The 26,369-nt window shown below is 41.2% G+C and overlaps 1 protein-coding gene across 1 annotated transcript; it reads right to left on the bottom strand.

Annotated features, from left to right (window-relative positions):
- Window positions 1-4,445: 4,445 nt before the first annotated feature.
- CIRSR (corepressor of RBPJ and splicing regulator) lies at window positions 4,446-26,325 on the bottom strand. Its single transcript, XM_075756627.1, has 10 exons — window positions 26,122-26,325; window positions 25,218-25,312; window positions 24,621-24,694; window positions 23,417-23,430; window positions 23,269-23,324; window positions 22,843-22,891; window positions 22,514-22,631; window positions 9,290-9,396; window positions 7,726-7,811; window positions 4,446-6,026 (listed from the first exon to the last, which is right to left on the bottom strand). Exons 1-10 carry the CDS (start codon window positions 26,191-26,193, stop codon window positions 5,303-5,305), a joined length of 1,395 nt encoding a protein of 464 aa, XP_075612742.1. The 5' UTR covers window positions 26,194-26,325; the 3' UTR covers window positions 4,446-5,302.
- Window positions 26,326-26,369: the final 44 nt, after the last annotated feature.

The following is a 26,369-nucleotide window of genomic DNA, read 5'->3' as shown; positions in this document are numbered from 1 at the left end:
CACCGCGCATCTGGCTGCCGACAGCACCCTCCCCGAGGGCCACACCGGAATTTTTCTGGCCGAAAGCATCCCGGCAAAGGTCTCCTTTTTCTCCCGCCCCCGCCTCGCCGGCGGCTGGGTGCCGGCTGGTTTCCCGGCGGGCAGGGGAGGGGAAGGGAGGGGAGGGCGGCCGAGGGGGGACAAGGGAGCGGGCGAGGGGGACGTGCTCGGGCAGAGGTAAAATAAACAGCGGGCTCGCTCGCCGGGCGGCGGGACACGGCTCCCCTCCCTGCCGGGTGGCGTTGGGGTTGCGGAGGAATGCACCCGCGCGGGGGTGCTGGGCAGAAGTCAGCTTTGTTTTCGATTTATAATAAAACACATCAAAGGAAACCATCCAGGTCCAGTTTCTGCCAGGCCGGGGTTACAATTCTCAGCTCAATGATCAAGGACCTCTTTGCATTGCCTTTGCCCCTTCGGGTCAGAAAACGTCCATCACTTCCAGACTCCCCAGAAACGAAGAAGGGAGCAGCTCCGGGCCGCAGAGCCGGTTCGTTTAACCGGGAAAATAGAAAGCATGTCACCTTTTAAAGAATAAATGGCACAATTCTTTCGTACATGTTGGCGATAATTATATGGTCTGGGGAACTTTTACACAAAGAAAAACTAAAGAGCAGGCGCTGAGAGAAGCGAAAAATAAATCCGATTTCACTTTTTGAACCCGTGGTTCAGCAGCACCTCTTTAGGGGGAAGACGCCGACCCGAGAGCAGGAAAGCACCGGGAAGGAGAGAGGTGGCCTCCCGGGCTCCGGCGGGGAGGGAGGCTGGGGGGGAGCCGGGCTCCCGCCGCCTCGGCCCCGCTCGCCCCGGGCTCGCCGAGCCCGGCTCCCACTCACAGCTCGCCCGGGCCATCGCTCCCCGTCCCCGCACTTGGCGGGCCGCAGCTTCGCGCCGGCCCCTCGGGCCCGTTAAAACGGGGCTGAAAAGCAGCCAGCGACAGCAACCGCCGACCCGACGGGAAAAGGTAAAACGCCAGGAGAAATTTAGCAAGTGTCATTCGATCGCCGAGTCCCCGGTCCGCAGGAAGCGTGTCCCCTACCCCCCGCGGCGAATTACAGCCCTAACGGCTCGTTTTACACTTAAAAGGTAACATTAATGTTTTTGTTCTAATGAGATAATGTATAAACACCCGATCCCGTGCCCGGACAGTTTCTTAATTGCATCTTTCAATTCAAATGGAAACTTTATCTGCGGGAGCTGTAATTTATTTGCAGCCATTATCTGTTCGCCAAGATCCTCTCCCACCCTTCCAAAACGCAGATGAAGGGAATCTAACAGAAAGCCCGCCCCTTTGGGTAATTGCTGCACTAAGTGTTTATTTTAAGTGAGAATAATTTAGCTACAAATTTCCTCAAGGAATAACATTCTTAACACATTAAAAAAAAAAAAAAAAAAAAGCAGCAGCAGCCTGAAAAACCGGGATTCGCGATCGCGCCTGGCGCTGCCCCAGCCCGGGGCCGCACGGCGGCTCCTGGGCGCCATCTAGAGGCCCGCGCCGCCCGGCGCTCCCACCACCCCCGCGGCCAGGCGGCGGGCCCGGGGGGCGCGGCCGGAGCTCACCGCGGGGGAGGCGGCGCTGCGCGGGCCGGGCCGTGGCGAGAAGCCGGCGGCGGGAGCGCGGAGAGGCCGCGGCGGCTAGGGGCGGAGGGGGGGGGGGGCGGGAGCAGTGGAGCCGGGACCCCGGGAGCGGGCGGGCTGGGGTGAACTTCTGCCGGAGACAGCAGGGGCGGGGCGGGCCCGCGGCGGCAGCGCGCACCCACCTGAGGGGAGAAGGCGACGACGGCGGCGGCGGTGCGGCGGGTGCCTGGCGAGGCGGGGGGGGGGGGGGGGGGGGGGGGGAAGGGGTGGCTCGCCTCTACGGCTCCTCCGGGACCGTCACCTGACGGGGCGGGTGGGCCCGTCGCAATTAATGCCGGCACCCCGCCGGGGGTGGGTCACGGCTCCCCGCCCACCGCGCCGCTCTGTGGGCCGGCCCCGCACCTGCTGCCGTCCGGGGGGCCGGGCGCGGCTCCTGGCGGGCACCCGCCGGCGGGCACCGGGCGAAGCACCGTCGCCGCCGCCTTCGCGCCGCTGTTTTAACACAAACCCGCGGCAGTGCCTATTTCCGAGATGTGCTAATTGCTACTTGGATGGCAGGGCGCGAAGTCCTTGTCCGTTTCCCAGTACAAAGTAGGTTGCTAGAAAATTTGAAATTGCCTTTCAGCCTAAAGCTGCCTTACCTGAATGTCATAATTACAGTAATTATGTACATCCAAATTACATGCTAATTAAATTAGAATCAAATCGTTCTAAATCGAAATCAAATGAGGTAGCGAGAATTAATCAATGACAACATAAATAGAGAGCTTCCTTCAGGGATATTTATTGTAACGATCCAAGCAGGAACCTGATCTGGAAGTCACCTGTTTACAGTAACAATTTACGGCTCGGTATTAATTTTAAACGATCGGTTCCGCGGGGCGGCAGAGCTGAAGGGCGGCCAGGGAACCCCCTCGCCCGAGGACGGAGGCTCTCCGCCGCCCACCTCCAGGCGAAGCCCTACCCCACCCCGAGGGCCGCTCGACAGAGCCAGCGGGAGCCCGAGCCCGCCCCGCCCCGCCGCCACCTGGGCTCAGCGCGGGGCCCAGCCCCTGCCCCAGCCCGCCGGGCCGCGCCGCCCCGCCCGGCAGGAGAACGGGGCCCTTGGAGCTGCCGGCCCGCCCGCGGGGAGCCACCGGCCCTCCTTCGGCACCAACTTCTCCCGCTCCGGCCCCGGGGAGCCTCGTCCCCGGACTGCCGTCCCCGGCGGAGGGCTGCCGGGCCCCGTCCCTCCCCGCCAGGCTGAGGGAGCCACCTCACGGTGCCGCGCTCCCCGGCCGCCCAGCCCAAGCGGCAGAGGGTTAACCCTATTCCGCGTCTTTTAAGAAGAAGGAAAAAAAAAAAAAAAAAAAAAAAAAAAGGCGAGCGAGCTATGCTCTTACCGTCATCTGCGAACCGACAGCACCTCCTACAGGGCCCCGGCGTGCTCTGCCGAGCAGCCGCGCTGAGGCCCCGCCGGCCAGGGAGTGAGTCGGGGCCAAGGCGCTGCTGTGCGGGCGAGGCCGTGCGGCCTCTCGGCGGGGCCCGCAGCTTGTGCGGGGAAAGCCGCGGAAACATCGCCCCAGCGACCCTCGCCCTTCTAATCGCGTTGTGAACGCCGTCAGGGCCAGGGTGGTGAAGGAGGGCTGTCCCGGCCGCTCCCGCCTCGTCCGATGCTACGGGCCGCTCCTCGTACTTGTAAGGTGGAACAAACCGGGCTAGGGAAAGTACCGAGAGCAGTGAGGCTCTTCCTCCGAAGCTGCACCGACCTTCCCCAAGGCTGTCAGGGCTGCCCTGAGAGGAGGAAAGGTGTCACAAGTACGAGTGTTTTGTTTCGAAGCTCTTCTACAGGTAATCTTTTGCGACAGATAGATCCAAAACGTCATTATTCTTCTGGTTTAAGTTTCATTCACAATGGCCATCTGTCACAATAAACCCGTGCCATTTGCCATTCTTTTCCTATGCGAAAGGGCAAGATGTACATAGCATATGTACGTAGCATACAGTTTAACTACACACAAACGAATAAAATGCAGAGCCCACAAAAATGCCTAGAACTGGAGCTGTCGAGCTGTCCTTCCTTCTTCAGGTGGAAGGCAGTTGCATTGCTGTTGGCAAGACACTGGTGGGCAGATTCCTGCGCCACACACACAACAGTCAGACCTGTAAGCAAAAGCCCTTTCTTTGGAGTAAGGGCACCTTCCACCAGTACTTATTGGTTACTACTTGTATGCTGCACTTAACATGAAAACGTTCTACCAGAACATGTGTTTTCCCTGTCACATTACTGTGTCTGTCCCCTCTTCCGCCGAGGGATAAGAAATTCTTCACACAAGATTCTGTTTAGATCAGTCTCCCCCTGTTCCTTCTCTGTTGGAGCTTCCACACGCACATTAATACAGGGCCTGACTCTACTGAATGTGCACGCCCCTCTCACTCCCAGCCACCTCAGCAAGAACACCGGGAGCAACCTAATGCAAACACATTTAAAAGAAGGTGGTGACATCCCTTAATGGCTCACCCTTTCACACTCATTCACATGTGCTTAAAAAGATAAGCCAGGCCACTTCCACCATATATTATACTCCGTGTGATACTGAAAAACTTCTGAGTGTTTTAAGAAGTAGTAGTGGACTGGTAATAAAAGAGACCCCTGTTTGTCCTGCGAGTGAGGAGAGGAAAGTTGCTTGCTAGAACACAGAGCATGGTGATGCCTTTTCACCTGTCCGCTACCAAATGTACTTCAATCTGCCACCCTGAAATGGCAGAGAAGCATTTCCTTTGCAATAAAAACCTTGCAAAGTGTTGCCTTGTGCATTTGTACTGGCTCAGAACTGTGGAGAAAGTGGCAATTCTTACTTTTTAAAGAATAAGGTATTTTATTATGGAAGTTCATCTTCATAACAACGTGTGCAGAAAATGACTGACAATCATTTAAAAAAAGTTTGTTTCATGAAAACAAAAGGATGACTATTTACATTAACCTTCCACCACAAACAATGACATACCTGAAACAGTTGAGGCAGTAAATATTCTTTTCATGTCTTGAGAGATTATTGAACAATAACTTGACATTGTACTGACACATACCAACAGGGGTTCAAGATGTTTAGATAGCCCTGACCAAGTTGTACGCTGCAGGTGGTCAAAAAATGTTGGCTATGCACTTATGTGAACTATGTGTCTCTGTTGTTTTAACTCATGAAATTGATCTCTTACAGGGAACTTTAGGAAAAATGCTTCAGAATGAAAAAAACCCCCACCACCCTCTACAATACAATGTTTTGATCTCTGAAGCAGTGATTTTATCCAGAACTAGCTCAAATGTTTGTTATCATTTAACATATCCCAGGACTCTTCCCAAATTACTCTCTGCTTCCCCTCACAGTTGCATCCAAGCAGAAATCATTGATAAACCCAAGAATATCACATACTGCTCTGAAATATTTTAGAACCCTAAAATCAGGTCTATGAATTACTGCATGTATACGAGGTATTTGCCAACAAGTATTTTTATACAGTAAGAAAAATACCATAACATTTATACCTAATTTACAAATATTCCAACATTATCAAAATGATGCTGTTGGCTTTATGTAGGAAATGCTAGTTACAGAGGTTGGAAAATGAACAGCAATACATAATTGAGCCCTTCTTAAAGGTATTCATCAAAAAATGGAGACATTTCTGTTTGCACTTGTCCCCTACACTATTTTTTTCCCTTCTCTCTGCTTCTGCTTCTACTGCGTCTGCTCCTTTCTCTGTGTTCCACTTTACTGCACTGGTCACCGTAGTGCGTTCTACATTTTTTCATCTCTCTGTGCACATCTGTGCTGGGGCTTCTGGTTTCATTTCTCCTGTGCCGCTCTTCACCAGGGCTTTGACTTGGACTTTTTCGTATTTGCCTTTGCCTGGAACTGCTGTGACTTGTGCAAGGGCTTCTCTGGCTCCCCTCATCCATGTTTTGGCTTCTACTATCCTTCTCCTTTCTTTCAGTCTCTCTCTTGTTGGTGCTATGGTATCTGCTTTTGGACTTTCTTTCCCCCTCACAGGAGCTCCGTTTGTTGTTCTCCGCAGAACTATCTTGCTTTAAAAGTCTGAACTTCTCCCTATCTTTGTCCTTGTTACCGTGACTACTGGAGAGATCTTCATAAAGTTTTTCCTTCCTCATCTTTGCCTTTCCTTCTGAATCGCTGCTGCTGCTAGCCTCTGAAAACTTGTCTTTTTTTCTTTTCTTAGAATACATCTTCTTTTGTGCTGCTTTATCTCTGCTGTCGGTCTCACTATCACTGCTGCTAACTGAAGTCTCACTGGAGGATGAGGAAGAGGATCTCATCTTATGTTTCCTGTGTTTACTTTTGCTTTTTTTCTTTTGCTGCTTTTTCTTCTTTCTGTCTTTCTTTTTCTTTTTCTTCTCCAGACGATCCAACTTCCTTTTATTTTCAAAACAGAAGAGTAGCGCAATCAGACGTGTTAAGATATTCTAAATTACAAAGTCATTGTCTTTTAAAGTTCACTACTTCTGATGACCTACACAGTAGAACACTATTTTCCATAAAAACATGTTGAATTCCTCTCCTCTTTCAGCCAAGTATTATTTTAAAACTTCTAACCTGACGTTCACCATGTCAGGTTAAGAATCCTCCTGTAATCCACAAATCTGTAATCCTGTAATCTCAAAACAGGAGGAATATGATTTTTTAATTCTTTAATTTTAAAAAAGATAAATAAGATATGTCAGGTTTGGCCTTGTAACTAGGAATAAATACATTCAGCAGTGCTTTTGTTTTCCTTGTCAGCCTGCTCTGGAGACTTTGGAAAATCATTGCTGCTTTGTTTGTGCATTTTTGTAAGAGATTTTGAAAATGAAAAACGCAATTAGCATTCACTTCCTATTAATGATGGAAACCAAGACTCTAAAGCCTACGTCTCTGAGTTCTCCAGGCAAATAATGTTGATCTTTTCAATAACCTCTTCTGTCAGAACTAGAAATTTACATTTTCTAGCCATAAGTAAAATATTCCATCATGCACACGCATCCACTGCTATTTGACTGCTTTCACCTAGTTTTTATTTTGCTTTCTGTGTTTATTCTTCTTAAAATAGTAGTGACTGAATAGTGAAACTACTTTCAGTGTATTAAAAAAAAAAAAAAATCCCTTCAGACTAGTAAAATCTAAAGGACCCAAATATTTACTGAACTTCAACTTTCAAAATATAAAGTATTATAATTTCATTGTGTTGGGCCAGCAGAAGTTCAAACAAAATATTGTTTTAAATTACTCAAACTACATACACATTCCTTACTTAAAAGGAACATAAAACATGCCAACTCTTTTCAAAGAATTTTTGAAAGAATGCAAATACCATATGTTCCTACCTACGTATGTACCTGCTCAGCCATTCACCTTTCTGCCCTCCTCCCACTCCCCACATAGAGAACGTCTTTTCACCTGAAAGGCCATTTTAATTAGTGATACTTGTATGGGATCTATGAGGCAGTCGTAGTTAATATTTTTCATTTTAAACATTTTCAGGTAATTTCAAGGTAACGTTCCAAATTAACAGAGGAAAAAAAAATCATGAAATCAGTAGGGCAGAAGCAAAGAACGAAAACCTCAGCAACATTTTATTAGAACTACAAAACCAGGGGGAGCTCCCTGTGCTGGAGCAGCAAACTATAACCCCTGATCCGAGAGCAGTGTGGATGGAGCTAGGCTAACCTTGATAACCAGCTTTGCCAAGCTGTAAACCAGTAAATGAGAACACAGAATTTTTAATCCTGGAAGAAAATACTGTAAACATCAGAGTGCAAAACAGTATTTTAAAATAGCAACTGACAGCATCTTCAGCAAGCCAATTATTATTATTTCAGTATCCCAGTGAAATTGGAAACGAGCCCCAGTGCGAAAGCATCACAACTAGATTAGAACAGCCAGATTAAAAAAACCTAACCAGATTAAAAAACCATGCTGCATAATGCCATTTGTGGTCAAGCTTAGGTTAAACTAAGCTGATTTTCTTCTGTACTGATTGTGCAAAATTCTTCACTGGCACAGAAGAGTTATAGGGACAATCATGGAGTCAGAGCTACTGGCGATACAGATCCCCTCCACTAGGTACCACACTTACCTGAGAAGTTTCTGTTTTTGTTTGGTTGACAGTGATTTTAAAAATTCAACTTCTGGATCGTCATCTCCTTCACTTGCAACAAATTCCTAGGAAAATGTGGCAAGACATTAAGTTCTCAGCTATAAAAAATAATCTCTTCATTCAGATTTCTGTATTAAAAGTGATGCCTCTATGTACCTTATTTTTGCGCAGGCACAAATATATTTGTATTACTAAGTCAGCTTAAGGCTCTTTCGAAAGAGCAGCAAACTTGCTACAAAGCGAGAAACCACCCCACATTCTGTCTCAAAGCTGAGTAGGTGTTATAATGCGGGGGTTATACAACAGCAGTTATTAGTAACATAGGAAAAAATCACTGCTAGGGAAAGAAACATTTCTGAAATAGTTAATAAAAATGAGCCAATTTTGGAGCCCACATGATTCCCCGGGATAAGTCACTCCATTGTTACCATGCTTGGATGAATAGGTAAGATGCTAGTCCTGCTCGAACCCAGAGCAATTTAAGCAAATTACTTTTCTGTCTCGCTTTAGTCATTAGGAAAACGGGTATTAACACATCTACCTCACTGTTGTGTTATTAGTCTTTAAATGTTCATAAAGTGTTCTAGCAATGCAAAATACTGTAATCATATAATCTACATACAGTAACGCAATCAGCAAAGCATAGCTACTTTGAAGACCCTGAATTCTTCAAATTACGTGCATCTGGTACACTACAGTTCTCCACCATGATGTTTTTAATTTTAGCCACACTCAGGAGAGGAAAGAAAAAATAAAGATTAAAAAGCTTTTCCAAAAAACTCCCATTGTACCTAACATAAACCAAACGTACTGATGTCACTGTGATTCAGTTAACAGTGCCTATAAGCTACATTTTTCTAGGGTACGTAGCCTTTTTAAATGCAAAGGTACATCCATCCATCTGTGGAGACCAAATGAATTGTTGATTTACTCAATATTTCCAGACCAGCTGAGGGCCGTCATCCCCTCTTTAGCAGCGGTTTGACTATCCTGCCTTATGAACAAAGGTTATTTCATGGTGGCTTATTCAAGGAGCATATCCCAATTTTTCACTTTATATTTTTATTAAAGCACCTCAATTAGAAATGCACCTTCTGCAGTCTAAGTAAAGATAATTAAACATTTTCACTCCCAGAAATAATAGATGTAACAATAGTCAATCAAGTAAAAAAAATTACCTTCAGATACAGCATTCCTGGCAGTAATTATTTGTGCATACTTCCTCAAACTTCAGCCAAAGGCTAGCCCTGTATCAGAAGTATGCGTCAAAAGCCCACACCATCCCCGTTACGAAAAAATCAATTTCTAGTCACCCAGAGGAGGGATTTAATTTATTGTGTGTGGTTTTAAAAGAAGTAATTTATGATTCACCATTCCGACTGAAACAAAGCTGGAAAACAGTAAGTTTTTGGACATTTTTCTACCGATATAGCTATTCAGCTTTCCTATGGATATGCATATTTGAAAACATTAAGTAGCAATTCACAAGCAATCACATTTAGATTTATAGACATTTTCAGCTTACTGGTAAAAAGATCATTACCTGTGATGGATCATTTGCGGTCAAGTTTCTCCCCAGTACATTTTGTTTCAGAGCAAACCCACTGTTTCTCATCTCCGCTATTAGCTCCGAGGGGTGCATTGATGGCCCTGTTCACAAAAATCACAGTTTGAATGTATCATTTATATCTCTCTACCTTTTTTGGACTCCACAGTAGGAATTCAGTTGAAGCTTTGTTAAGTAAAATCACAGCTAAATCAACTCAATAATCTTCTGCTGAGCAAATAATCAGATATGATTTTCTAAAACAGCAGTCTGGAGATTCAGAATAGAAAATAATTGCATTTTTCTTTAAGTACAAGGGGATTCTCTTATGTAACTTTGTCATGTTGAAAACAATATATTTAGGTAAGTCTAGTCATATATTTTTAGTATAGTAAAAAAAGCACAGGAAAACTAAAGAAAGCCCATTAAGTAAGATTTTTAGGTGCTTCCTCTCCCTTAAAACAATGGGAAAATGCACTTCTAATATGTCACTAATAAGGCATTTTTTTTATAATGACACAAATTTTTGAACTTGAATGTAAAAAGTAACCATTATTAGAAACTCAATATACGTATGGAAAATAAATAAATACATGAAAAAATTAACTGTGTCCTTACTTATTCTAGGGACCCCCAGATATGCTGGATCTCTAGGCTGTTACCTCCTCTCAGAGACTGCTGGTTTATCAGCTTAAAAAATACGCTCTATATTGCATTAGAGTAGGTGTTTGGGATTAGGCATGTTACCTATCTTTGCAAGTAGCAAACAAGGAGTAAAATACGGGATGTATTTTGGATCATTCAGACTTGACTGCATAATTTATAAACCCCGTAACTCACTCTTTTGCTTTAATTGAATACCTGTGATCATCAAAACCTCATGTACTTGTCTGATGAGGTACTTTTTCTTCACCCTAAACATATGCTCCTTTGTTAGGTCCCTTTCAGTAAATTTCCTTAGCGGTTCAGTCACTGACCTTACTGTCAATGAGTTAGCACTTCTCTATAAGGTAAATCGAAATGAGAAGGAATGTAAAATAGAGCACGGAGCACACAATTACTATTACTTCAGTAAACTAACTGTAAATGATAAGATTAACTGGTCTTATGAAACATATTGATCCTGTTTTGTGGTTTTAAGAGTTTCTTAGTTGTGGAGATAAACAAAACTCCTATTTTTAATACAGAAAAGTATGGACAGTAAAGGGAGATTTTTACTCTGGAAAATATATGGAAAGTAAAATAGCACTTTCTGAAAAAATGTCAACCTCAACTTGTTCTTAATTTTCCTGTATAATACAGTGCTTACAGAAGCAAACAGACCTATGTGTAAAGCAGGAAGGAAGACGACAAAACTCTGAAAATAGTTTAAGGAGCCCTTGCGTTACTGACTTTCTTTTCACAAGTTCCTTCTTTTGCCAGGCAAAATAATTTTCTAATAAGATACCTTTTAGTTTTTCCTTGAGTTTACATTTTTATTCAGTAGGGGGTTATTCCCCCACCCAACATATATTTTACAAAAAATATTTTTTCTTTTTATGTGTTATAGTGTAAATGTAAGCTCACTAGTAGTTAATGAATGTGTATGGGCTCCAGCATCTACATTTTTGCTTATTTCAAATTTAAAACCTTGCTCTGCTTGCCCAAATCTACTCTGGCTGGAACAGAAACCAACATTAGATGCACAACTAACAACAGACTTTGGTACTTGATTTGAAAAGCCCACAAGACAAAGTGTAGAGACATGGAAGAAGATTACACCATACCAAAGAAACCAAAACATGTGAGCAGACTGAAGCCTGGACTGCCCCCGTTATTCAAAGGCAGTAAGAACCACTGCCTAACAAAGTAACCTAACGCACCAGCTATCCCCCCTTCAGTGTCTCTTTTACAAAAAAAGCTTATAATGAGTGCACAATGCCACTGATTTTTGTGCATTTGTGCCCAACGGATGTCAGTTGTGCTGTAACACGCAGACCAATACAAGTGAACAAGAGAGTGGCTGCTCAAGCTGGGATCCAACACAAAACCACATGCAAAGTTTTGAGTTAGCTTCCATATGCTTTTTAGAGGTGAAATCAGCGCTAGGTTTAGAGAATAAATGCACAGGTAAGCTTAGAAGGAAAGCAAGGTAGGCTAAAAATAAATTTATATGAGTTCTATTTCCTTGTTCATTAACATCAAGGAGACATTCATAGCTCCATCTACAATTTGTGAGTCGCAGCGTGGTATTACCATGAGAAGGACAGTTAACAAAGCACTGTTTTTCCTGTTTTGTGGATGTACAAGTTACACCAAATGCACCTACAGAACCTTGAGACTGAAGCAGTCTATGGTCAGAAAATTATTCCTGTTTTGGCATCTCTTTAATTGTAAGGGAAACAGTAATTTAGGTTCAGCCTAGCTTGTGCGGAGATACAAGAATCTCCACAGAGCTTTATTACGTGCATTACTTTTACTGTAACAAAAGTAATTAGAAAACACTAGGTTTTAGAAAACACTAGGAAATCAGATTCAGAAAATATAACCACCCCATAAATGAAAGTAGAATCAAAACATAGTCCTATTTAACAACCTTTCTGCGTGCAGACCCCAGCCAGGCATGACACAAGCATGCTGTCCACTATGGTTAATTACAGAGGACTTTCTTGCAGCATGTGATCTTTGCAATTTAAAACAAAATTAACATTTTTGAGGACAACACAGGCAAATCTGCCCACACTGTTTTTCTGAACAGCTGATGCCACCGAACTTCTCAGAAGTTCTGCTGCCCAATGTTGCATCGCTACCTTTGTTCAGGTAGCAATGCTAGACCACAGTGGGAGAAAACAATTATCTGATCTGGGAAGTCCAAAAAGACTCCTTTCTATCTGGTTACAAGTCCAGGCCAAGACGTTCCATTAAGACATTGGATCTGGCAATGGCTGCACAGCTTAATAGCAAAACCTCTTACTATCTGCAACGCAACAATCAGAATCAAGAAAATTCTTCTTCTCGTAATTAAATAATTCCTTTGCTTGGAATCAAAGGAATCAAATGCTTGGTGACTTTCTTTTTCCATCTGCTTTTGATTTATACTTTAATGATTTTGATAAGCAGATCTGATTTTCTTTGAAATATCAGCAACAGTTTGAGGTCTCCCAGGATTCCTGGGCACAGCTATTTTATCTAACACGCTTCTTTTGGGGCTGCTTCTTCACACACTCTTGAAAGACGTAGATGCCTAAACGTGACAGCAAACTATCGCATTCCCATTTCCACACTATAAAATTAAGTAGGGGATTTCTCCTGGCTCATACAAACGAGGGAGACAAAAACCGTAAAAGAAACCCCAAACACTGAACCTCACTTAACAGAGGTTTGAAAAACTCAACATCTCAGATGTGTGCTTGGCTTCCTAATTTAGGATCAAAAGCTTAAATCTTGGAGCCACCAGGACAGTGGCTGGTAGAGGGCGTTTGTTTGGTGTGAATCGATTGTGGAGTCCTGCTTGTTGGAGAGACACACAATTATGCCCCGTGTGATCAAACTTAGTTTGCCTGGTAAGCCAAAGAACTAAATCTTTTCAGCCTGTCTTTGGCTTATGACTACACTTGTGTCATCATCTTCCGAGATCTTCAGACGAAATGGTACTAAGTATACCTGATAACCATGTATCTTCATCTGGTTAACTTCCAGTTAAGTCATTAACTGCAAAACAGACAGTAAGACTGAGCTGAGAGGTTCTCAGCTGGCGAAAATCTTGGGAACTGATGTTAGCCAAGTATTCCTGAACAGCACCCATCAACTTGCAAAAAAATCACTCCTACATCAGGCATAGAAAAATACCGTGTGTACCATGAAAACTGATGTCCTCATACATGCATTCCTTATGGACTCGTGAGACAGTCTGTGAAGAAGCTACCTGCGTGATCTCATCCAGAGATGACATTATGCCATGAGTTGACAGAACATTAGCTATTGGAATCCTGTAAAAATAGCTGATTGCTACTACTTCTAACAACTAGTCTCTCAGCATTCATCCATCAGGAAACTAAAAATAAGTTCAAAGTTACAATGTTTCATCATCTGTTTCTTATTCTTTCTGAAACAAGTCAAATACAGTACCTTGCTATTTTTGAATATGACTGTCAAGCTTATTTTCTGGAATTTACATTTTGATAGGGGAAAAAAAAGAAAAGAAAAAACCTTTAAAACTTTTCCAGATGACACTTGTTTTAAACTAAAACATTTGTCTGCTTTAAAATTAATTCATAGTTCCGGAAAAGCTTTTTATCATACAGTGGAATTAATTGCATGCTGATATCATACTTATTTTTGTGCGTTAAGGCAACTGACAACTTGTTAAGTTTTCTACAGCTACAGGTACTTAAAATTATATTAAGGGCTTGTACAAAAGAGGCTCCATAGTTAAAGACTCACTAAAGGATTTTTAAAATATTTTTTCACGGTCTTTGTAATTCTCAAGAAATAGTGTTGTCAAGCAAATAAGACTACAGTTTCTTTCTGCTTCTTACTTCCCACAGAAGTTCTTGCCGCATTAATTCGCTCTGTTATCTTCTGTTTCAGATGCTATTTAAGGAAAAGATCCAGGTAGCTCAGCTGACTCAAAGAGCTGGGGCACAAAATCTGGAAACTCAAACCACTCAATGAAGTGTGAAAAGAAGGATTTTAGTCTTCACAAAGTACAACCTGATTGCAACCTCAGCTTGACAGCTGTTGGTGCATCTTTATAATATTCGTACAATTAAATCAACAGAAGAGCTGTAAATAGATTTTTTCTGAAGCCTATATAAGCATCAATTATACTGGATTGCAGAAGGCTATCATACCAGGATTTCTACAACATATCGTCAATTTGCTTTTTATAACAAAGAGCACTCCAATTTCTTATCACACTTAACCGAGATCAATTTAACAGAATCAATTCTGCTTCTATTAAACAACCGGGCGGGGGGAATATAATTCTGGATTTCAATTACTTAAAAGCCTAGCTTACAGCAAGCTCTCCCACCCTGCATTACTACCCCCACTCCCGACCCAGAAACAAGAGAAACCTATAGCTGTAATTCATTTTCTGTCTTGTGCTTCCCTTGAAGCTACAAATGCAGAGCATATGTAACACTCGGTTGTTGCCAGAACGTTTCCCCTAAGAGGCACGGGCACAGGACTCCCCTTCGGAGAACAATGCTAGCTGTAACACACCACCTAGAAGGCCTCCATTAAAATGTCTAAAGCACATTTTTCAAATTATCCAATATTAGGGAACAGTATGCTAAAACCTCTTTTCATAACGACTGTGATTAAATACCACTTTTTCTGCAACCGTTTCAGTAGCAGTAAGGACAGACCATAATGTTATGATTGCCACTATCACCAAAAGTAGCAGTTTTACTCCTATCTACTCATGATGCATAGTCTTGACAGTATCTGCTCAATTTATTGATAAAAGCTTTTGCTGCTGTCAGCAGTGCAGAGCGAAACCGCATTACTCTTTGCAATCAATTAAGTTTTAAATGGATTTTTATTGTGGAATACATATGGAAAGCAAAGAGATAAGAAGCAGTAATAGCGTACTGTTCCCACCTGTGGCAGGGGAACTGACTGTAACCAGTTGTACGTAGATAGTGGCTGCAGTTATGTATTGTTACAAAGGGAAATAGACTACTCAATATAAAAAAGGCAGTAGATTCTTCTTAGTGTCATTTTAATTACAAGGTTTTTACCTTTATTTTAACTAATGCTCATTTTATGTATCATCACAACGGATTATTTAGAATAGGGCTTTTCTAGAGCTTCCCCTTCCTGAGAATGTGTTCTGGTGTGGGACATCTTTCAGTTTATGGATGTCATCATTTTAATCTAAAAACATCACCATTACCATACCATCAAACTTCTCCTGACTTAGTAATAGAGATAATTTACATGAACATAAGTGTAAACAAAACATGCTAGCATATCTGCTACCACTTCATCAGCATACATCACATTCCACTCTACGGTGTTTAAAAATTAAATTATGAATGAAAGACAAGACACTTTCAAGGCTTATCCTTTATTACTACACAATTTTTGTTAAAAAGTAGGCCTAAAGCATATTGTCTTTGTTCTGTCCTATATGCATCTTTGACAACATGAGGCCGTAACTCTTCCAAATTGAAATCTGATTTTCTATGTAACAGTGATACTGAAGCTATGTTCTGCTGTGGAAAACTAACTAAATACTTCAGCGAGTATGCAAACAGCTCTTTCACATTCACTAAGTTTTAGAAAACCATTCTGCTGGTGAGTTTTAGTTTAGCACACAATCACATGAAGGATGAATATACTCTGTATTCAGAACGCTGCCTTCTCTGGGTGGTAGCAAAGGTGTAACATATGATACAAAGCTTTTTAGGTTTTGCTTTAAAAGAGAAACTAACTTTAAAATTGGCATAGACAGTTTTGTGAATACATCCATATACTTTTTTTGTGCTCTCCACAGTTTCGTATGTTTGGTGGTGGTTTTTTTTATACGGCTTAAAAGGAAATTGAACAAAAATGGAAACAAATTTAGAGACTGAGCCTAATCACACTGTATCATCTGTGAACTTTTAATGCAGATGTGACAGAGTTAAGAGTAGTCACTTAGTTACCCAAAGAACAAAGAGCTATTACCAAAATTACGTGATCGTGATCCTGGTCATGAAGAATGCTGCAAATTTATGCTGCCTCACTAATTCAGAATTGATCATTTTTTACTGATAATTTTTCCATCTCTTTCAGAGATGACTGCCTTCAGACCATATTTACACTGCAAAGCAACTGCTGCAGTTGGCATTGAGAGAAATCAATGAATAAAAAAACCCTCTGGCTTTTAATTAGCTCTTCTTCAGAAGGTCTGCAACTTAACTGAATGTAACACTTTAGCACAGAATTTTGGCATAATCTGCCATGCTTTGGTCATAAGGTATTTCAAAGAAACCAGAGCTTCCTTTTTACTTTTTTTTTTTGAGTTGTAAAAACCATTTAACATTATCAAACTGCTATAGGAATTCATATTTATTGCTTAAATGCCAAGCACAAGACTTCTAATAGAAATCTCCATTTTATGCATTCACAACAAATATAGAGGCTTCTGAAACATAAATGGAGGATTATTCTAAAATGTGACAGTTTTTAAACTATGTGAAGATTTAGTTAAGGTTCCTACTGTTTACAATCAAAGGTCTCAGCTGCAGATCATAAAAGAAGGTTTCATACACTGTATGTTTCTACAGGTGACCATTTATACAACTATTCACAGTTAACACATTCAAATACCTTTTCTTTGTAATTATAGATTCAACAGAACGCTTAAATCAATTCCTGCATTCCTGATACAATGCAGATTTTTATCTGTTGGGAAACAAAAAAGTACCATATTTGTCACTGAAAAAATGCAGTGAGATACAGACATAATATAACATACATTTCCTTTTTTTTCTCCCCCCCTGTGTCTCCATATGACTGATAATTTCAATGATTACGCTGGAAAGGAATTTCACCCAAAAGCTAAGGATCAGTTGAACACGCTAAGTGATAGACTGATGGAAACCACAACCACAATTAGTTTATAGGCACTCAGGCAATGAAGAGAGGGCACAAACTCTAGGAGCTGATAATTTTATCTTGGTAGACTATAAGACACTAGATACACATACATGTTGCTAATTTTTACCATTATTTGCCTGAATTTTCCAAACCTGCCAAGCACTTAACTCTCTTTCTTCTAGGTAATTTCACTGGACGGATCACATATGGAGCCAGGTGGCTATAAAAGATTCAAAGTAGTCCACAGCAGAGAAGGATGCCCACCACCCTCCAGGCTTGGGTTTCAGAGGCCAAGAGGATGAGAACCTTTTTAATCTAAGAAACCCGCTGCTTCTAACTACACCATTCATAAACTTACCTCCCCATTTGAGACACTAGCCTTATTTCATAAGGTAGTAATGCCTTTCTTCATAAGATAGTAATAGAATCCTAACAGGTTATTTGTTCTAAAAACATACGGTAAAAGTTGTAAGTATTTAGGCTTTCATAGCTTTTTTAGCAACTCCCACACACCTCAGCCCTCACTAAGCAAGATAGATTGCTTGCAGGAGAAAAAAAAGACAAAGAGAAAAAGGTATTTAGTCTGTACTAACTTCACCTGACCAAGAAAGTTAGAGGCAATTTTGAAGTGAAATAACAATATTACTTCAAAACATTTTGCACAGAAAACCCACTAGTCTCTGTTCTAAAAAAGTCAAAGGCTTTTTCACGAAAAAGCACCAAAAAGCATAAAAATCTACAGATGCTGCTGGTTAATGATAAAAAAGCATTGTAAAACCAGGTAAACTTTCAGATGCTAGTGACCTGGGGTTTTTGCTGGTATATATTACATATTTTTATACATGCATATATACTGAGTGGCACATAAAGTCAGAACCACAACTGATATTTTCATCTTGTCTGAACTCTGAAAGTTAGGATTTTATCAGTAAAAAACCCTGTAAATCAGTTTAGCCCAAAGAAGCATTTTGATTGCCTAATTTAGCTTTGTAAAAGAGAAGTAAATCTTATAAGTTGGTCTCTATAAGCCTCACAGCTGGAACATTCTAACACTACTTTGCAGTTTCCAGCGATCAAAGTTACTTTATATCTAAAACTAAGAATTTCATAATGGAAATAATGCAACACCAGGGGGTGCAGTTATCATGAAATAATTACACTCCTGGGAGATTACAGACAAGGCTGTACCCCAGGGGTGTGATTATCCCATGATAACCACATCCACTGAAATTGCCTTATTGCAAAAATAATCTCTATTCACTGGTGAGATATTATTCAATAGGCGCTTTTTTTTAATGGCAAGATTATTATTTTTTTTTTGGTATGAATTACCAGCTAGATTAGTAAAATGGTCCCAGAAGCAAAATAAGCAAGCCACCATGCCTAAGTTAAGGTACCGATTGTAATTATTTTTGTTTGCTGGAGCGCTGCAGTGTATGTCAGATCTTGAACGACAGCAGTCTTTTCTCACAGAACAGAGTTCTGTGCCATAGACATGCTTTCACCCTGCAGCGGTTCCACTGGAGTAAACTGAAGTCCATGACTGGTTTTTGCATACAAGATATTCAACAGTGAATCCAAAACAGCAATTGACAATCAGTTTACGTGCAAAGAGGAAGATTACAATGCAGTCTTCACTTAAGATTCAAAGACAAGCATCCTTCTGCTGAAATAAAAGAATAACAGCTTATAGAATTTATGGGAAAGAAAACTCCTATACTGGTGGTTATTTTATGATGTGAAAAAATCGTACGCAGGCAAAACAGAGCAAGAACTGATGACTACATCAGACATAGGACTTTCATTCATTTTAACTCAAACTTTTCCTCTGAGGCTGAAAAACCAGTCTGAGCCCAAATAAGACATTTTGTTTTGCTCTCTTTCTGAAGGAGGAAAGAATTAGAACAAAACACAAACTGAACTTGTATCAAGTGCTCTTGAATATTTGTGTGTTGACATACATAATTTATATAGTGTCAAAAGAAACAATAATGACAATTAAAAATCAAGTGTATAGTTCTCAAATATCTGAAGAATAAAGCGGGATTTTTTTTTTTTTTGGAGCACCTTCTAATAGCTGACTATTCTGGAAAACTTCTGTCAACAAAATATCAAGAAATGCTGAAACACCTTTGCTTTTTGGTGGAACACAACATGAAGCACTAATTCACTGTTGTGTTCACGTGCTATTTCTTTCCCTTTAGCATGACCTACTTGTTTGGATAAAACAGCTTTTGCGTGACAAACTTTTTTTTCATTCAAGTAAGGAGTCTAAATCCTACAGAAACTCACTGATTTGGGATTTAAAAAAAAAAACATACATTACCCCTGGGCTTTTATTAAATTGAAGTCACCATTCAACGGAGACCTTTGAAGGCCTGGTTTTTGGAGGAAGAAAGGGACGGACGGGGAAAGGCTGCTCTTGCTGTTTTTAACTCAATAATTTAGTTATCCTATTAAAACAATTTTTGTACCCTCATTTTCTGTCAAAAGCTTTTGACCAAGGAGAAGGATGAAAATGTCTCTCCAATTGGGTAAGTGCCAGTCCTTTATACATGCATAAAGATTTGTTAGCAATACTGTGGCTACCACCATTTGTGCTGGTTTTGGCTGGGATAGAGTTAATTTTCTTCACAGTAGCTTGTATGGGGCTGTGCTTTGGGTTTGTGACCAAAACAGTGTTGATAACACAGGGATGTTTTAGTTACTGCTGAGCTGTGCTCACACAATGCCAAGGCCTTTTCTGCTTCTCACCCCACCCCACCAGCGAGTAGGCTGGGGGTGCACAAGGAGTTGGGAGGGGACACAGCTGGGACAGCTGACCCCAACTGACCAAAGGGATATCCCATACCATATGACATCATGCTCAGCATATAAAGCTAGGGGAAGGAGGAGGAAGGGGAGATGTTCCGAGTGCCCTGCTTTCCTGGAGATCGCTGAACACCTGCCTGCCTATGGGAAGTGGGGAATGAATTCCTTGTTTTGCTTTGCTTGTGTGCGTGGCTTTTGCTTTACCTATTAAACTGTCTTTATCTCTCTAAATAAGAGCAGTGTGGCAACAGACATTTTTGCAGTACTATAAAATAATCAGAAAATAATCAGTAATTTAGTCTAGAGACATAAAGCAGCTTAGGAGTGCATGCAATTACTGATAAAGAAAAGCAGAAAGAAGCAGAGCTTGAGGAGTTGTGTTGCACAGAGGAACAGAAGGTTCTTAGAGGTGGATACCGATTCAGTACTAGGGCTAGTTACAAAGCATTAAGTAGAAGTAATGAGAGGAAACAAAGAGCAATAAAGAGAAATGGTCAAGACAAGATTATATTGTTGGAGATGTTGATCAGAACATGGCAGAATTTGTCTTTTTAATGTTACAGTGTCTTGTTAAGAAATGTAAAAACACTGTTTTACTCTCAGTGTAGGTTAATTTTACAGACCTAACTGCAGATCTGCAGAAATGTAACGTCTGGGTAGAACTCTCAGCAATACAAAGATACTTACTCCCATCCCAGACAACGCAGGACTGGTGTCAGAGTTTAGTTAAAAAAAAAAAAAAAATCAGTTTTGTTTAACGTGTGATGTAAGCTTTAACATGCCATGTGAATGAATGAGTCTTAAGAGAATCAGTGAATTCAATAACTTCTGTTGACTCACTTAACTGTAGTGCTTCATTTACATACATGGAGTTTCCAGAAGTCGTCAAAGGAGCATAATCTAGCTTGTTATTAAGTCAGATGAAGTTTTAGAAGAGTTGATGAAAGGATTGTATTCCTGAAGTTAGAAAAAGCAGACAACCTTTTATCTGATGATCTAATTAATGATATTACCACTTCCTATAAGCCTTGTATCTGCTATTAAATCAAGAACTTAAAAATTGTTTTAAACTTTACCTACAGTGTTTTTATATATAGTTTCCCTGAAAGAAAAAGTAGCAGTATCATTACAGCTGACTATTCAAATCCAAGAACAGTATGTTACAAATTATATATACAAACCCTGATCTGTCGCCCACCGCTACTCCCTGAAATCCTTCCTCAGCCTATATAAAAGTCTATGCTTAGCATAGCACACTGTCTTCTAAGTTCCAGAGTTGGAAATGAGAGGGCATTGGCACAGTCTGAGAACATTTAAGTAGTTTTACAGCACTTTCCTTCATGCAAAATTCACCACATGTGCTAAATCGCTCTCTTTAGGCTTAGAAAGCTACCCAAAGAACATCCCTCTGACTAGGAAACACCCACAGCAATCAAACGTTGCCTATACCTACAGTTAGTTCAGTTTGGTTTCAAACAAGCAGTTAGTCTTATATTGGCAAAGTATCCATATTGTTGTTATGAATAATGAGGAGTCCATTTTCAAGTTTGTGCAAGCATGTACAAATACTTTCCACTTTCCCAGCCAAACTCCCAAAATTTACCCACATCATTTGAAGTGGGGGCGGCGGCATTCTGCAGCACAAAGGCACATCTGACATGTAAGAGCAGCACTATAGAATTCTACCACCACCAAACGCTCCAAGCACAATTTCATCTATGATAAGAAAGAGGCAAGAAAATGACTTAATGTTATAACCTACTGAATAGAAAGGCTGAGAATGTCAACTACAGGATAGCTCATACAATGGTATAATCATCAGACAGTGCCTAAAAGCAGGGGAGTGTAAGAGGCACTATTTCCTTGAACTTAAGTCTTCCAGGCCTCATCTCAAAGAAATGACATATCTAGGTGATCTAATTCTGAAAAGCACGATTGTTGGTAGGCTAAATATGCAATAAAACTAAGAGCTACTACATAAAATAGATAACCTGAGGAAAGACTTATAGAAGAAAACCAGATGTTATCAAGTGTGCAATTGTAAAGGTATCCCTGCAAAATTGAATACACAGCACGGCACATGATCATAAAGCACAGTACACCATGTTACCAGGTGTTTCTCTAACGTGCCACAATTTTAAGAATCTTAAAAATGTTACAAACTTGGGTCAACTTACAGAAAAGAAAGTATTCTAGGCAAAAAATTATTCAATTTGAATGTTTATATCCACTTCTTTAAATCTCATCTAACACTAAATGCTGTGTGACTTCAAGTAACAGGACAGCTAATAGAGGGAAAAAACTGTAGTTGAGGAAGCATCAAGCAGACAGCTGAAAGGAAACCAAGCATTGATAAATCTAGATTTCAATTGCTTGTCCGCTTATAGAAGCACAATTACATACATAAAAAAAACCCCAAACCTCTCCTTTTCTTTTCCAAGTAATTAACAAAGATATACCGATATATTCCAGCTTTTCCAAGCAGTCTGCCTGAATCTGGAGACAGTCTTTGACAACTCATTACATTAATTTTTTTTTTGGTGACACAAATATTTTCATTCTGATATAAACAATCTCATTGCAGCTTCAGAATTTTTGTCACAGATAGAATCAAAGCAACAGTCATTATGGAATATTTTTAAATGTGTTACTAATTAGAAAGTTAGTCCTTGTCATTGGAAATAATTAACTTGAAACTGTGGATCCTACATTTGGAATGAAGAAGCGTTTTTCCCATTTCATCAACTCTTTGAAATATGATAAACTTAAACCTTCTAAAATTATACCTGAAGAGCCAAGATTTCTAACCAGCACCTTTAAAAGACACTCACTGCCTACCTGAACCATCACTGGAGACTGAACTCGCGTTAATTCCAGAAAGGCCAAATAAGGGACATTCTCGATCAGTGTTCACATGACCCCACTTGTGGCATTTAATACATCTCACATTCCGCACCTAAAAGGAAAAAAAAAAAAAAAGGACATAATTTAGTTAACAATACAGCTTAACATTTATGGAAATGTCTGTGTTATTAGGCATAAGGGAAGCTTTTAAACTCACTGAGAAACAGATGATAAAATTAAGAGAGCCCATGTGAATGTTCTGCAGTTAGATAATATTTGAAATATACCCAAGACATCCACAGAGTGAAATTTATGTAACTTGCCTGGATACCAAACGGCTGATCTCTGATATTCATATCATCCTTAGCATATCTGTTACACAAACACAAAAGAAAACAAACACTCAATTAACTCTTGTGTTGGGTTTTTTTTTTTTTTTCCAACCATTACATACAAAACTACCTTTTATTGTTAAGTGTGTATCCATTTCAGAGATACACTTCTGGTAAACATGAGTTTTAATGTGTTTTCAAATGTGGATGTAAAATTCAAACAAAAACTAAGCTGATCAAGGAAACAGTTCCAGGTTTATAGGTTTTACTAATCAACTGCCAGGACATGACAAGATTACACAAGTGAGCTGCTCAAATCTAAACCAGGGGAAAAAAAAAAGGGAGAGGGGGAGGAAGAAGAAAAGGATGTGAAAAGTAAGAAGAAGAAAAAATATGGCTAAAATCCAGACATCTTACTTTTCTCGAGGGGCAACTTTTTGCCATTCAAATTTGTACTCAGTCTCTCCTTCTTGCTATAAAACAGAAAACATGGTAAGTTTGATTTTTTTAAAATACATTTAAAGTAAGTAGAAAGAAAACATATAGAAATGATGTACTGAAATACCTCTTTTGTTTCCTCTTTGAAGTTTCAGAAATCATGGAAAGAAAAGAAATGATAATTAATTATACATGTAAAATGCAGCTGGTGTCTAAGCTGGAAACAAAACATTTTACAGTTTATACTAATACAATAGTGCAAATACTCAGAAAGTAACTTTATTTAAATAGAGCACACTTCTAAATAATCAGCCTCTAATATATAGTTACAAATCCTGTAAAACCAGAATCATCTTTCAAAACTATATCGATGTGATGTACAAAAAACTTTAAACTTTTTTGCAAAAGTAGCAACAATACTTAATTTTAAAATCTTAAAAAAAAATTAGCAAATATCACTAGTTTAAAATTGCATTTGCTCTAAGCTTAAGGGATTACTTTAAGAGCTTTTAAAGTTAAATAATTGCTAAATCTGCTGTACAAGAATAAGCCCATCCAATTCTTTCCAAGGGTTTTCATGCAAATGGGAAAGACGCGTTTTAAAGGGAACACGTTTTCTTTTAAAGAGAATACATTTTCTTAGTTCTGCACTTACATTCAGATTTTGCTAAAATGAAGTGACTGATCTGAGTATCCACTGGGTATGTAGCAACCTCCTTTTATGAATCTACTAAATACAGTCATAGTCAGAGCCACCAGAGTCAGGTCAGCCAGCACTTTTGACTACAGTATCTCAGTATCTATTATTTATAAAACCTCAACTAATTAACTTCTTGCTTTGGTATTTCCTATGCTCAACATGCATCAAGCTGATTTATGGACAGATCTTTTAAGCAAAAGTGACCCTGCTATTTCTAAAAAGGAGAGTAGGCCAAAATACAGGTTTGTGTTGTCTGAGTCATCGCCTCGGTAAGGTCTGGTGCTCCTCACCCAATGGCTTTATAAGTGGCTAAAGAAACACCTTTGGTCGAGGACAGAATTTCTGCTGTTGCCAGGAAAGATATTTCATCTGTTTTTTTTCGCCTTCACATTGAGCTGTCGCTTAAAAAAAAACCCCATTCTCAGTGTGAAAGAAATTCAAGTATTGTGAGATCAAAATTATTATATACTATGTATGTCTGCATATTCCCACAGGAAGAACTAAAAATCACACCTTTGAGCATTACCTCACTATGAACACATTATTTTAAAATAAAAGACATTGTGCTTATTTCTTCAGAGGGTTTTTAGCTTTACAGTACTGTCTGCTCACGATCAGGAAACCACAGTACCTTTCTTTGCTCCAGGTGGGGCTTCATACATGAAATTAAGACCATTCTTCACACGCTCATCACCCATAAGCAATCTAAATAAAAAAAGACAGAGTTTGGGGCGTTACACACAAAACAGTCACACTGGTATTACTTATTAAAAAAAGAAATGTGCAGCAGGAAATTGCTAATAATGGCAATTTTTCATTTGTTAATTTGAGCAAATAAGTTGAGTATCAAAAAAACCTGAGACCAGTTCTGTGTGTTCCACTGTGTACCAAAAATCACACATTTCAATCACCACTGAAACGTAACTCTGTGTCCACAGAGCTATGAAAGACAGATTTCTATTGATCCAAATAGATTGTTACACAAGGCTACCTGCTGTTCTGTGCAACGGAACATATTTTGAAATGAATTAGAAGACACACACAAGCTACTTCAAAGAAGTTCTCGTGACCTCTGCTTAATCAGACACCAATTTATGAGTCACTGTCCTCTCCTACTACTACGGTCAACAGGAGACAGTATTTCAAATAACTCACAACGATGTGTCCTTCGCTACCATCAAAAGAAGAGACAGTATGAAGAAGTGTGTGAACTCATGCCAATTCTCACCTATTATCATAGGATTCCTGTTCTTTCAGATACTGTTGCATTAATTCTTCTTGTTTCTTCTTATCATATGATATTTTCTGTTCCGCCATCCATACCTAGTTAAAACAAATACAAAACTTACCACAAAACACATTAAGGTATAAATTCTTAACCGGCTTAGTCTACTGAAAATACTTAACGAGGGAAAATTCTCATTCTGATCACATCAAATAAACTATTTCCATCCAGCATTTCAACAAACGAACTGCACGCAAACAGCATTACAACTCCAAACAACATTTACGAACTGAAAAGCCGCAAGTTCAGTAAAGGAGAGGGAAAAGCAGTCTCGGAAAACACGCCGGGTGCGCCGCTGCCTTCCCCGTGTCACCACGGCTCCCCACCTACGTCTCAGCAGAGCCCAAATCCCCGGTTCTCTCGGGAGCCCCTGGGATGGGGCGGTGCTGGGGAAGAAAGACCTGGATCAGGTCAAGGCAGGTGTGAAATACTGGGAAGGCACGGGCACACCGCGACAGACGGGGCCTTTCCCCGACGGTGCGTAGTGTTAAACAGACACTATTGATCCAGAGAACCAGGTGTTGAAAAGCAGGAGCCAGAATGAGACGATGGTTACACACACCTCCGAGCAAGTAAACCTGAAGCTTCACGTACTTGTTCCTGCCTCTCCCTCGCCCCTTGCCCCAACCCCGCTCCCACCGCGGGCAGGCCGACGTGCCCTGCTCATGCCGCTGCGGTGCCGGGAGCCCGTCACCCGCCTGGGACACCGCCCGGCCCCGGCCCAACCCCCGGGCTGCCCCGGTGGGCGGCTGACACGGCCTGACCGCGGCGCCTCGTCCCAGACCCGCCGCCCGGCAAGGGCCACAACGGCTCCCGCGGCCGGCCCGGCCCCCCCAGCCCCCCTCACCTTTTTGATGTTGGACTTGGAGGCGGGGTGAAAATCCTTCTTGCACATGAAGTTGGCGAACGACTTCCCCATGGCGGCTGCGGCGGCAGGGAGGGAGCCACCGACCCCCCGCACTGACACGGGCGCTCAGCCGGCTGCCTCCGCCGGGCCTTCCGGGTCGGCGGGCGGGCCTTCCTGCGGGCCACGGCGCCGCCGCTCAGCCCCGCCCCGCCGCCGCCGGGCCCCGAGGAGCGGCCGCCGCCCCCCCC

This window comes from Balearica regulorum, chromosome 6 (assembly GCF_011004875.1).
Source record: "Balearica regulorum gibbericeps isolate bBalReg1 chromosome 6, bBalReg1.pri, whole genome shotgun sequence".
NCBI classification, from domain to species: Eukaryota; Metazoa; Chordata; class Aves; order Gruiformes; family Gruidae; genus Balearica; species Balearica regulorum.
Note: the sequence above shows the minus strand (reverse complement) of the source record. Positions and strands in the feature narration are given on the sequence as shown.